Genomic DNA, 14,746 nt, shown 5'->3' on the forward strand with positions numbered 1-14,746 from the left:
GTCCTGTTTATTAGCAACAGGGGAAGCATGTTACTCATGAGAAAGATAACATACTCTAATATGTCATATTTTAGTATTATGGGAACATCTGTTTGCAAAATGACTTACATTCACAGTGTCTCCCATCTCTTTTCAGCTGGTAGTTCTTTCGACAGTCACACTTGTAGTGATTATTCCCCATGTCCACACACTTATGCTCACATCCACCGTTCAAAACCGAGCAAGAGTTCACAGCTTAAAAGTCAAAAGAGACACAGACACATACGGTGGTTAAAAAGCATAAAACCCGATCTGCTCTGGTATCTAATTACAGATTTAATGGATGTAGAACACTTACAGGACGACAGATATAATTGACTTTGTTGGCTATCTAAAATGGCTTTTACACCTCAGACTCTGCAGCCGTATAATTATGGAAAACTCTTGGGTAAAGGCTGGAAACTGGAAAATGATATTCAAGCTGGGTCCAATGGGTACCCCTGGTTACTTTCTAATGATCTTTCCATCCCATTACTCCTGTGATTTAATGATGTGCCAAATATGAATATCAGCCGTGTGCCTTTTGGGTGCTCTAAACACAGACATGATGACACAGACGTGCTGTAAAACTGAGAGAATGGCAAGTTTTTACTACTGATGACTTTAGCAGACACAATTAGCCATCCCTCTGCCTCCATTCCTATCCTCTACCACTAAGCTGTGGTCAAAAAATGGAAGTATTAAGAATGAAAAATAAGGCAAAATGCAACAGAGGAGTGCAGACTTTCATAAAGTAACAAATTCTCTCATTACCTTCAGGTTTTATGGTGCTAAAAGAAGTATCATTTTATATTTCCCCTTTCAAATCTTGTCAGAATTTCCCAATAGACTCTGGGATTAATCATGGAAGCTCAGCACTCGTAGTGTTATCGCATTACTTTTTATGGTGGTTGTGGTTCTAAAACATTAATTATTATATAATCTTTTTATCCTGAATGACTGAAAACATTTCTAAAAGGTTTATTTGGAGAGAAAAAAGGAAAGTGTTATGCATTGTATTGCTAAAGTATGGCAAAACAATAGAAAACAAAACAATAAGAAAATATAGATTTTTGTTGTATACTGTATAATACAGTTGCCCTAAAAGCTCAAAGTACTACAACTTAGGAAAACACATGAAAATAGACAAAACACAAGAACATGAAGAAAACATCTTCACTAATCTGACAAATACAGAAATACGCTGCAAACACTGAAAACACCCAAATATAGAAATGCTGCAAGTTGCACTGAACTTGTTGACTTGAATTGTTGTGTTTTCTGATTTTGTTTGTGTTTTCTGAAGTTACGTTTTTCATTCTATTTCTAGTTATCTTTAAAGGAATAATACAATATTTGGAGAAATAATACTATCCCCTTTCTTAAAGCTAGATGAGAAGGTAAATACCACTGTCATGTTTTTCTCTTCAATATATATCTAGTTGTTATTTGTACAAAAAGGTGTAAGAAATAAAAAATTTGCCGTTTTACTTCGTACTTTGTCACTGTGAGGTTGGTAGGCAATCAGCAGAAACTCCAGTAAGTGACTGCTCCCAAACAAGAAATAATCCCACACACAACCGCCTGTAAAACCACAACTTGTCGTCTTTGCACATCCGTTTTTGTTTAGATGACACAAACAAGATGTGTTAATTAGTGAGATCAGGAATGGTGATAAGTGGATTATGTTACCTTCAGACTGAGCCAAGCTTACTGTTTCCAGTCTTTATGCTAAGATGAGCTTGATTGAACATACAGATATAAAAGTGGTATCAATGTTTTCCTCTAACTGTCAGCAAATAGACTTTCTCGAAATGTCGAATTAGTCCTTTAAGGAGCAACTAAATCAAACTACAGACGTCTATCTGTGGTTCTCTCACCAATGAGGAAATGTTTTCAAATATGCAATATTAATGAGGGGAAAATGCAGTGTGGGGAGAAGTAGAAAGGTTTTTAAAACAGTTACCACAAGTGTAATAAATACTTCTATACAGCACTTACCAAGGCAGGTCCGACCATCAGTGTGCATGCGGAAGCCTTCGCTGCATTCACAGTGATAAGAGCCTGGTGTGTTGACACACGTTTGCTGGCATCCTCCATTGAGCTCCTCACACTCATTAACATCTGAACACACACATACATATATACATATATACAAGTATATATATACAAGTATTCATAACCCTGCACAGACAAATGCTCATTAAGAAAACCACTCACTCATAGAACACAAGATTGCACAATAACAAGAACCAAGCAGTGCTAGTCTGTTTCTGTGTTAAAGACTTCATTTGCAAGCATGCGAGTCATGAACATGGTACAGTTAGAAGCCCACATAATCGGCCTCTCTACTTGAATCATCTTGTGTGTTAACAATTGGAGCTTTGCTGAATAATGACAGAACTTTGGCCAATTGTAGGGGAAAATGCTGAAATGAATGGAAGCTTAAATTGAGCTGCTTTTTCAGAAACAAGACATTTATTGCATCCTTTATAAAATCTCCAGCATCCAACTTTGAGGCTGTCTAATTAAACATTCCATCTGCAGTGAGCGAAATGAAGGAAAATGAAAAACACATCTTTAGCACTACAGATTTAAAGAGTTGTAATTGCAAAATTTTGACCAGATCTCAAATCCTCTCTGCTGTAGCTTTTGCAGACATCTACTTTTGAGTATGACGTGTACAGTTCAGCTGTCATGTTTAAGAATTACTATCACCATTCATATTTCAGCATATAAAAATATAAATAGTTTATTTTGAAAGGTTGTCAACCTTTTCCTGCTATGGCAGCCAATGTGTCTGCGCGCCTTTAAAGAAAGACGCTGATTCACCCCCTGTTTCAGCAACTCAATACCACACTGACTCTGACGCTGCTTGTGCAGTAGCATGCGTGCAATCAATTAGTTTTCTGCAGAGGAGAGAATTGCATATGGCTGCATGTGTGTCAGACTGAAGCTCATATTCCACAGAGTTGAGAAGACAACATACCTGAACACTCCACTCAAGCACAACCAGGCTTTACTAGACATCTGGATAACACATCACCCATCCTCCTTACCTCCTCCTGGTTGTCATGTCTGACTTGCAAGGGTTTTTTTTTTGCCTTGCACAAGTAATGAAAGAGTAGATGTGTGCGAGGAAGGGAAATAATGTTGCAATTTCCCTTTTTTGAGAACATGTGCTTCAGTTTATTTGAGCATACAACACTACCATCCTTTAGGTTCCTCGGAGGTTACTTACCAAACAGTGCAAATATTATAAATTATTTTCAAATAGTTTGCGTGTGTGCGTGTGTGTGTGTGTGCGTGTGTGTGTGTGTGTGCGTGTGACAGACCCATGGGAAAAGACCATTTTAACGAGCTTGTTTCCAATAACAGGAACTGAGGGGATGAAGGGTTAAATTGGAGACCTTTTGCCAGTAAAAGATTCTTTTCATACCCTTCACATTGACTAGAGTTAAAGGAATTCATATTCTTTTGTCCATTTTATTTAGACATCTGCCTGGGTAAAACAAATAATCACTACACATAATAATTACCGTCCTATCATTCTGGGCTCTTTCGTACTTTAAGACATTGGCAGCTATTGTAGAGGATCCTATCATGCAAAACAATAGCCGCAGAGGGAGGTTTGTCAAGGTTAATATACTTATGAAAGGATTTCAATGGGAGGCACACAATGGCTGCTTTTCACCGGTGGGTGAGGTGGTGTATGTGGCAGCTTGGGCGGGAGTGTTGCGTTGGTGGTGGTGTCAGAGGTCGAGGGGCATGGGGTCTGAATGGTATCGCGTGACACCGTCTGGCTCTAAACCGAGCTGCTGACCTAGCATCTACAACTAGACAATGTAGCAGACCAAACATTTGGGAGCGCTGCTTTGGCAGCAGAAAGAAATGAACAGGTGGTCTTCAGAATGAGCGCCACGGGAACTGAATTGACTTAAAACAAAAGAGGACCAGAGGCACTCTGGTGTGATAGCAAAACTGTTAATGGTGTTACCTTATATGATAGGATTTATTGTATGTGTTTGCTTTACTGATTAGTATGACTAACATGATCAAATCTTCCAAATTTTCATGTGGATTAAAGTTAAACACAGCAGTGAGGAAACTCAGAGCACTCTAAAAGTCAAGGAAAGTGATCTGACAGATACTAACTTCAGAAGTCCCACAAAGACTAAACAAAACGTCTAAAAACAGCTCCTTCACATGTTTATTTTTCTTCAACAGTTCAAACTCAAATGCACTGTCTTTCCTCTTAAATACAACCACACATCCAATTCACAAAAAAAGCCCGTAAAAGAAGAACTTTACAGCTGCTGAAGCTGCATTCCGTTTGTCTTCTGCAGTGGTTAGCTCTCAGACCTTAAATTATTAGTACGTGACAATATCCTGTCTTGAAGGTTAAAGGTCAGGGGCATTTGTTCACACCTGTACCTCTAAAGAACAAATGGGCCTCAGTGCCCAACACTACCTCAGCATATTTCTGACAGATGTCAAACTGAGAAAGTAGTCTGAGAGGGGGAGGTTATTAGAAAGTGGTGCTGCCTGTGTGGTTGGTTCAGCTCTTTACAGCCTGAAGTCTAGACGGAAGTAGGTCTTCAGTTGGTCAACCTAAGCTAGAGAGTTTTAATCCATGACCTAGAATATGACTGAATGTAGAGCCTCTGAATTCATTCAAATGGTTGGCTTTGACTTTTAAAGATACACACACTTCATTTTGATGAGAAACACTGGATGTTAACAAAACCATGTTTCTTTATAATTAAAGCTTCACATGATACCTTCACACGACTTTTGGTTTACCGGTGAAAACAGCAATTTTTACAGACAAAATTAATTAATTAATTTAAAATAAAACATTTACTTCCATTACATAGGTTGTGTTGACAACTGTGTGTGAAAGCTATTGTGCTAAGTGGAGACAGCTGTTTGTCTCAAACTTTCTGTGCATGGTCACGTTTTCTGCTCTAAACAAACAACTGCCTTTGTATTGCATGAGTGTGTCAATTTAAGACATGTTACAGTATGCATCATGTGTGCTGTTTTGTTTGTTTGGAAAAATAACATACCTCTTTAACATTAAGTACAATCATTTTCAATCTAACATTTAAAACATTTTAAAACAGTACAGGAAGTCCAAACTGGGCAGAGAGCCTGCTACACTATCTGCCTTTGTGCAAACCAGCTACATCCAGATGTCCATCTTACCATGACATGTCTTGCCATCTGGCCCCAGTCTACTGCCTTCAGGACACTTGCAGTAGTAGCTGCCAATGGTGTTGCAACAGTACCCCTCACAGCTGCCTTCATCCACTTCACATTCGTTAACATCTGAAAGAAGGGGATCAAAAGGCCAGTTTTACTAAGACAAAATGCTGCAGCTAAATCAACTGTGAGGACATAAAGGTTTGTAGCCCCCTTTCAGCCAACCTTTCTTTCGCTCTCTGCAGAGTTGTGTTGTTATTTCCCTTTTCAGCAGGAAGGAAATCAACAAAACTTATACAGAGTTTATTTTCCCATGTCACTTTGTAGATCATGACCCAAGGCGATCTCTGTGACAGAACTGCTTTAATGTCAGTGAACTCCCAGAGGTAAAAAAAACCAAAAAAACAACAACAAACTGTAGTTAGTGAGTTTATTGCCAATCTTCAAGAAGCAGAATTAAGAACTGACTAGAGCCGCCAGAATCTTCTACCTTATCACTTAAAACATATGCTAGTACTTCCACTCTGTCATTAGCATGCATCTAAATGCAGTCAGCTATTTCCAAATAAGCCGTATGCTGACCTGCTCTGTAGGGCATAAAAACTATTTTCCTGAGGGGGAAATGGTTTCCAGGTTGGTTCCTTGCTTAACTCTTGTACTCCATCAAAACCCCTCAGGCTCCTTGTTCTGGTGCTACAGTATATTATGATTCTTAACAACTGTGCATTGCCACAAAATAATGTCTTTAAACCCATTATATGTTGCTTTACATGCAACAGCAACAACAGAAAAAAGCTGTTATGATCAATCAGTGACACATCAGACATCGTCCTTTTCAGATTAATGATCCCTGGCTAAAAGTAAAATGAAATATTTGTTTAATGTTGCGGTTGGTATTGGTGGCTAAGTAGTTTGGTCATTTTAGCTTTCTGATTAAATATTTGCAGTAGTCATATTCAAGTAAAAAATAAACATTACAGTTAACTGAAACATCATTTTCTTATCACTAAATGCTGTGACATTCAATTTAACAAAACACTTTTCACATTGTAATGTGAAAAAACAATGATGTTTCTTTCAATGTTACGTAAATCATTGGTGTTAAAACTGTTATCTGTTGACAGCATTCTTGGCCAGCTATGAAAAAAATACATGATCATCTGATATTGCTTCCTGCTGTAAGTGGAAATAGTATGTGTATTAAAAATGGAATGAGTACTTTCCTAGAAATCCTTTTCAATAAAAAGTTATTATTTGCTTGTGTGAAAAGCAAGATGTTACTGGACAGATTATTCCATTTAAGGTCCAAATATCTTTGTATGAACTTTATGATGTTCTGATGCGTGTAGTAAATTGATTAAACTACTGCTATTGTCCCTGTAGTTCTAGTCCACGTGGCATCAACATAGCCAGACTTTTCACAGATGATACTGTGTTGTTGTATGTTTGGTTCAAAAAAAGGAGATGGTGACAAAGAAATACATTGCACTTGCATGGACGACCCCAAGAGGAAAACTAAGGTAACAGAGGGGAAGGCAAAATTATTTAGCAATTTATCTCCATCTGTTAAAAGACTTAATGGGACCCCTTAGCTGTGCATTGGGCAATAGTTTGTTTATCTTTGAATAACAGGAAACTTCAGAAGCCCAACTTGGAGAAACAAACTGGAAAGAAAAGAGAGAAGACAGCGAGAGGTAGAGTGCAGCATGCTTTACAGTAAGGAGATGTTTGGGAGCTTGATTAAGAGCACATGACAAATCAAGGTCTGCCTATATAATCATGGTGCATCAAACTGCTACTCTACTGAAATTCACCCACAGTTGCCATTGGCTGTTCTTTAATAAGTGCATCTGATCATTACCAAGCTTGTTAAGCTCTAAAAGTTTTTTTAGGTTTTAATAGTAGCAGTGCAATGCCCCGTTCTGGTGTTTAGGTATTTATGCAGAGCACATACAGTTAAAAGCATTGCCAGTACGCAAAAACCAACATAGATGCACTTCATGGCCCCTCGGGTAAAAATAACTGAAATGTAATTCTGTTTTAGGTTTTAAGATACTAAACAAGTAGACCCAGGGCATTGCCAGTATTCTCCTGTAGGTCCTTCTGGGACTTGTCAGTTATGGCCACACTGTATTTGATCTGTTACTCTCACCAGGAAGACACCCATGGTGCACGGACAACCTGGCCAGTATTTACACAGACACAAGGCATGATTAACAGCCCCCACTGCTCAGATAACTTGTCTCTATCTCCATATGTGTGTACACGAATAGACATAGTACAAAAACTACACTTTTAAAAAGAGTATGTGACGACAGTCCATTAGGACGGAATTGTCTCCAGCTGACCATGTGAGATGCATTATCGATACTCTATTCAGATCATTCTAATTGATGGGATGCAAAGCACAGTAGTTTGGATCAGTGGTGCTGAAAAATTACAACCACATGTATTTTCCATATATCTTCCCTGTGGAGAGGAAGTATTTGTTCCAAGAGGTGAAACAAACCATAGAGAAAGAAGAGCAGCTGAGGTAAACAAGTTTAGAGAACAAATATTTATCTTCTACAGTAGTTATCAAAGTGTAATAATAGTTTGTTTTCTGATCTAGAATTATTTTGTAAGTCTGCAGCAGGTAAAAGGCGAAAAGGATCACAATACCTCATACTTTACTTAAGAACAATCTGTAGAATTGTGCAGGACCTCAGAAACTAAGGATGGGTCGCCATATTTGTTTTTTTCAGGCCACACCCACACTTGGTTTCTAAGGGCAGGCAGTGTTATCTGGGTCATCTGGGGAGGCAGACTTTGTTTCAGGCATTTCTATAGAAGATGAGTGATTATGAAGATTGTTACAGATTTAGATGTAGCTGTCCTTCTGGTTCCAGTCTATGTAACTGTCTTTACCTTAGCTGTTGAAATATGAGAAATAATTCTGAGGATTATATGCATGCAAATCTTTAAGATATGCATTGTTTTCAGCATAGGTCAAATAAATGTCAGGGTGTCACCTGGCCTCCTTGGCTGCATTACACTGTCTTGGCCCTTACAAGCCTTTACTGAAACAGTAGTCCAGCCTTCAGCGCATTCCCCTTCAACCCTCAGAAACCTTCTGTCTCGCTGTGAAAAATGCACACACACATACACATAGCTGCATCAGGTTAAAACAACCCTGCTGAGCACTCTTCATTAACTCATAGGGAGGTGACACAGGCCTGTAACCTCAGGGCTCTGCCCCCTTTACACGTCTCCACTTTGATCCCACAGCTCCTGAGAGCCCTAATGAGCTCTCCATATCAGCTCAGGGTCATTTGCCATCATCATCAAGATGCCGAGCAGAGAGCGAAACCAAGTCCTGTCAAGGCATTTAAGAGGGTTGACTAAACTGCACTGCCAGAACTCGTCACCATTCCTAAATACAACCCTTGTTTTAACTGTGACCTCAAAGAAAACATTGACCCAAATGAAACCTAAAATAAAAACGGAAATCCACACAGCTTCATGATCCAGATTTCTGAATTCCACAATGTCAGTTTTTGACATTGTGGCTTGGCCTTTCACAACAGTCTTCAGTCATGCTCTGGCCCAACCTGACAGTCATCAAATGAACATAATTCTGGAGTAAAAGTGCTTTAACATGTGAACGAGAATAGTTGACTTGTTAATGTGATGACTCTTAGACCAAAGCGTCAAGAAAAGATTTAGCTATAGAATGTATCATGTATTTGAGAGACTTGAGAGATTAAGCTATGAATATAAAATGCAATATAAATAGATTTAATGAACATGCATGCAGCCAAAAAATACCCCAGTGGTTTGTACAACCATCAGTGTGAGCGAGGTGAAGAATAGAGCTTATTAGTAGCATCAAATTGATTTATAGCAGGGTAATTATCACAAGCTAATGAAAGTTTTACTAAAATATGGTGAAATATAGACTTGACACTGTTGGATTAGGTCTGCTAAAAAGATTTTCTCTGAAGACAAAGCTGAAAAGAATGCACACGGTATCTGCACACTTTTCAAGCACATATCCAATGATTTTTAAGACATTTTATTGGCAGAAGCACAATATTTCCTATTGTTACTTAAATTAAATTAAGAAGCATAAATACTTTCTTCTTTTTCTTGTTAGAATGTGGATGTGAGCCACACAACACTTTAACACAAGGCAATAACATGGAATACATAGCGGTGTGCGAGATATGTAAAATAAAATACATACAAAGGAACTTTACAAAATGTGAAATAATTGTTTGACAAGGTAGACACTACTGCTTTAAAGGTTCTCAGCAGTGGCAGCCATTGAGGTTTCTCTCAAGATATTTCCATCAGTCATGGTGATTGCAGCTTACTTGTCCCACCTGAGCTACACCCATGGTCACAAATTGTTTATTTTCTTTTGTACTTTTTAAGGTGAAGTGATAAACCCAAACACACACTTCAAAACATTTCTTTAGAAACTTACATTTGAAGTTACAGATGCTCTGATCTGTATTTTTCTTGTGTCTGTTAACACTTGTTTTGTACTACTTTATTTCATTGTTGTAGGAGTAGGTATTGAGTAGGAAAGTCACCATAAATAGTTCCAGATGGGGAATGGTGTTAAACTTTTCCCTCATGCATAACAACACCTCACAGATGCTCACTGTGAATCATCGCCTTGTGTGGTTTATGGCTTTATTAACACACTATATTACATTACACATGTACCTGTAAACAGCCCCTTGCTGTCTCTCACAACCCAAAAACAATCCGACTGCGGACTGCAACCCACACAAAATTGAAGGATTGTATTCATAGAAACCCTCCTATTTGGCTTTGAATCTTAACTGTGTTACTCTAGGCACATGTTGGCATTAAGATTTCTGCCTTGGTTCAGCTGTCATACATTCAGATGTATTACACACGCCACCTTCATGCAATGAGCACACGTGGACACAAACATGCATGCATGCAATTTTTTCTTTAGGTCTCCACAGACCTGCCCAATGTCACCAGGGGATCTTTCATTCTCCAAGATAAAAAAAGGTCTCAAAAGACAAAATAAAACATTTATCAAAACCAGTCAGGGCCTTTTTACTTAATGCACACTACACACTACACAATCCATTCCTTTAGCAAATATTATTTTTATTGCTAAGGTTTCTGTGGAATGCTCCCCTCATGATTATCTTTCTGCCAAGCATAAATGTTCCAGGACAACATGTCATAATACCACATAACACAAAAGCCCAGTGTTGTTTTGGTACATAAGCAACACATAGTTTATTAAAAATGTTATAAAGCACTGTGACCATGAACAAACGCACAGCGCTTCCCCTTAGTTCCCCGATACCCAAACACCTGCTGCCCTTTCCTCGATATTCACCAGTCGCAGCTCCCTCGTGTGGCCTCTGAGCCTCATGCTTACAAATCTGGATCATCAATCTTCATCTGACCGATGGACTAACAGGAAAGATGACACGTACCACATACCTCAACACATAGTCATTCTTTAATACATTTAAAGCGCATCTTTGAAAATATATTACACATCCTCACTCTCCATCCCTTTTTTGACTCAGTGTATGTCTTTTTAAATGTATTAATTTGGATTCATCCCTTTAAAAAGATCATTTCAGAACAGTTCAGAATCAAATGGAAAGTGCGGGTCTCCTTTTGGTTTCATAAATGGTGGTGATTATGGTTTCCCATCAGGTAACAAAGAGAACAGACAGATGCTTGAGTGTTCTTCTGTTCTCTGCAGGCAAACTTCGGCCACTGAACCCCGACTTCTGCTTATCTCATTAGATGTTATTGACATTACTTGTCCTCTACAGTACCTCCCCTTTCCAATTTCTCTAAGGACCAACACTCTTCCTCCCTCTAACGAAAAAAATATTTGAAGTACTTTGACATTAAATAAATCAACAAGCCTATGTGTCCATTCCCCTCATGTTAAAAACATTAGACAAAGAAAGTCAGGATCAATAACTGAATCAGCAGGCCTCAGCTGCCTGGCATGTCTCTCAGTGCTGTTCAGTGAATGTGGAAGGATTAAATCTGGTTGGAAGGGATTTACAGTTTCTCCCTTACTAGATGCAATTTGAGTGTTGAGGCAGGAATGACTTGTATTTCCTACATTTTCTTAGTATCTATTCCCACATTTCTATCGTAACAAATGGACAGAGAAGAGGAATGTGACTTACCAAGCAACTTGTCTACGGTATGTCTGTTATCACAGCTGTGCTGGCAATGATTATTTCAGAAGAAATTCTGCAATGCTCATTTCTTAAAACTCTGTCTCAACAATTTATTTTGCAAGCTTTTTTATTTACGGAAAATGACACATTACCAAAAGAAGACAAGATATTTGATATTGCAACATCCACTCTTCAAATAAACCAAAGGGGGACAAATGAGAACTGTCATAACAGGAAACCTTCTTTGACTGTTCTTTTGAACATAAGAAGGACTTCAGCAGTAGAGCCAGCTAATAAAGCTGTAAAATCACTATGGTTTGGCCATGAGCTGCAATATTTCAACGCTGAGATCTTCCACCTGATGATTTGAGGCTCACTCCCATATCCTTTGCTCCATCAGTTCTTTGAATTCTTTTTTTGTCCTCACAATAATTTGTGCATCACAGCCAGTGATGAATTCATTATTCTAATGTACAAGCTAAAAATGTAGGCCAACTAACACTCATTGTTTTTTATGATTATTTAGTGTTCATTGTAGAACTACATTGCTGTAGGTGTACTGCTGCTGTGATGTGTGCATTTACTGTTTTGTTTTTATGTCTTTACAATTGAGGAGCACTAAAGTGGCATGCACAAGGTTTGATGTCACGTGTGTTTGGCTTGGATTAATGAGCTAATCAATCACTGCTTTCAGTTCAGCATGCTGTCACTCATATTAACATGAATGTGGTGAATGTGGTAACATGAATGGTCCAGAATGAAATTTACCAACAACACCTGGATAAATTACGATAACATGTTGTACAGACATTCATGTTCCTCAGAGGATGAATCCTACTGACTTTGGTAAACTTTTAGTGAAATATCTCAACAGCTTTTTTGGTTTTTGACAAAACCTGCAAAACTCATGACGTTTTCTCATCAGCCTCAGCTGTAACTTGTGTTTAATGCTATCAAATGTTAGCATGCTAACATGCTTAACTAAGATGTTGAACATGGTAAACATCATGCCTGCTAAAAATCAGCATATTAACATTGTCATTGTGACTGTATTAGCATGACTCTTTCTTGTTTTATTTTGGAAATGTATTAATCAAACCTATAGTACGTTGCTGTTGCTCAAAGCTTAAAAGCAATAATAATAGTAATTTGCCTTAACCATTTACAGGGTTGCAGTCTCATATGTGTCAAGGTTTGGTCCGCATCTCTGTTTGCTCCTGTCTTATTTTGAAATTGTCTGTTGTCTGTCTGTTTGGTCTGTTTGTTTCTTGTTTTACTTATAAGTTTTGTCTGCCCCTTGTGTCATTGTATCGTTTTACTTATGTCTCATGATTGTCTCAGTGGTTTCACGTGTATGTGATTATGTTCATCTCACCTGTGTATTTAACTGGTGGCCCGTCTCTCACTCATTGCGTTTTCATTGTTTTATATGTTGTCCGTTACAGTGGAGGTTTGGATTGCTCATGTTTCTTGTGTCATATTTTTGGTTTATTCCCCGTGTTCTCCCCTGATATTTGGTTTTATTTCTCTTGGACTCTTGGACTGTTCACTTACCTCAGTTGTGGATTACCATGATTTGTTCGGACTGCCAACCTGCTTCACATCCACTGTAAGTTTTCCACCTGTTTTTGTTAATAAACCATGTTGTAAATTACCTGATCAGCTCCTTTATCTGCATTTGGGCCCAAAACACCAGTTTTCCATGTCAGCTACTGAACCGACTACAACAATATGCTTTTTCCCATGTAACAAAATGCTTATTTCTATCAACTCAGATTTAAACCAATAACACCAGATGCATAAATTTCATCTTGGCACAGTAGGTAGTTTCCATGACAGAAAATTAGTTGCACTTTCTGGTTACTTTAAAGAGCATTTAAGCAGAGGAAAGAACAGTCCATCAAGTGCTGACACAAACGCCTGTGAACTAGATCACTGGTCAAAGGTTGTTCGTGGACAGCTGAGGGGCTTTAAGGAACCTGTCACAGAGAGGACAGTAAGCTTCAACAATCAGCTCAGTGGCAAATGAAGATGAGACAAAAGTGGGATTGTTTTCAAGATGTTCCACTGAATGAAGTGGGCAGCTAGCTTGATAAAGGGATGCAATCAATCATGGCTTTCAACACTGAGAAAGAATACCAGTTGCCTTTAGGTCCTCAACCAATCAGACAATAAGAGAGTGAAGAAACACAGAGCTAGTGTTTGATGTACTGAGTCACATTTTAAGTGTTATTGCTCACTATCTTCTTGCTGCGGTGTCTGTGTGAAGAACCAGAAATCCTGTACATTTTGGACCATACAGTATGGATGCATGCCTTACCACCTCACCCGAGCACCTACACATGTTTTCCATTTGTCTCTTTAACAAAGAATTTATGTTCTAATATAATAGGGATTTTTAGAGACTGTATAGTTTGTCAGTCTTAGTGGGACACATTTTCTTTCCTTGCTGTGCGCATATTGTCCTTTTTTTTTATTATAGCCTTAATCAAATCTAATTTGTTTCCTCACAGCGCGTGACAAATTACTAGAATGATGAAAACTGGGTGCTGTTCTGGTTTTGTAAGCAGACAACTTTCACCCATTGGATAAAGCTTAAGTATATAGATCACTTGAGATGAGAACTGACTTACAGATGATAAGAGATAATGAAGGTGATTTTCATCTATCAGTCCTAAATAGAAGTACGAAGATCACAACTAAATAAAGTGCAAATGGCATTCCATTCAAGGGCTTTGGTGAAGAGCAAGAGTCTACTCACACATGCACAGTATAGGAGGATTAAGTCACTGGGTTGTACACATTAGTCTGCACAGCAATTAATCACACAGTATTAAACTCATTTAGTCAACAAGTGAGTTGATGCTACCAGATTTAATATATTAATGAACAAATGTATTCTGAACCCCCGCGGCCCTGTCCACAGGATAAGCGGTTGACAATGGATGGATGGATGGATGTATTCTGAACCAACACCTGGGAACCAAGTTTAACTTTTTGCCCTTTATCTCCATGAAAGCCTCTGTCAATTTGGTTCTTGAACATCTGGAAAAGCCATCCTCTAGGGTTGAGCTATATAGAAAATGTCTTCCACAGAAAGGATGGAACGTGGCTGTAAATACCTTATGTTTAGTAGGTATGGGACTACTTGGCATCTCACAGTAACAAACAACTTAGGTGAACTGATTTCACAGACATAGATGAAGAATAATTTGTGATTAGAATGTTAAGAAAAAGTACTGTTTAATTGATTTTAATCTTGAATTGGACTTAATCCACATCTATAAAGTTAACGATGTTGTTAGGATGTTAATGAAACAACATTGGATTGTCTCTTG

The 14,746-nt window shown here is 38.3% G+C and overlaps 1 protein-coding gene across 1 annotated transcript in view; it reads right to left on the minus strand.

Moving 5' to 3' along the window:
• megf6 (multiple EGF like domains 6) overlaps positions 1-14,746 on the minus strand; it is a 58,192-nt gene that overhangs the window by 32,015 nt on the left and 11,431 nt on the right. The window contains exons 5-7 of the mRNA XM_046074109.1: positions 5,227-5,349; positions 2,020-2,142; positions 109-234 (exon numbers count right to left, since the gene is read on the minus strand). Coding sequence (XP_045930065.1) covers positions 109-234; positions 2,020-2,142; positions 5,227-5,349 — 372 coding nt within the window. The remainder of the gene's footprint in view (positions 1-108; positions 235-2,019; positions 2,143-5,226; positions 5,350-14,746) is intronic.

Source organism: Micropterus dolomieu, linkage group LG17 (assembly GCF_021292245.1).
Source record: "Micropterus dolomieu isolate WLL.071019.BEF.003 ecotype Adirondacks linkage group LG17, ASM2129224v1, whole genome shotgun sequence".
Classification (NCBI taxonomy): Eukaryota; Metazoa; Chordata; class Actinopteri; order Centrarchiformes; family Centrarchidae; genus Micropterus; species Micropterus dolomieu.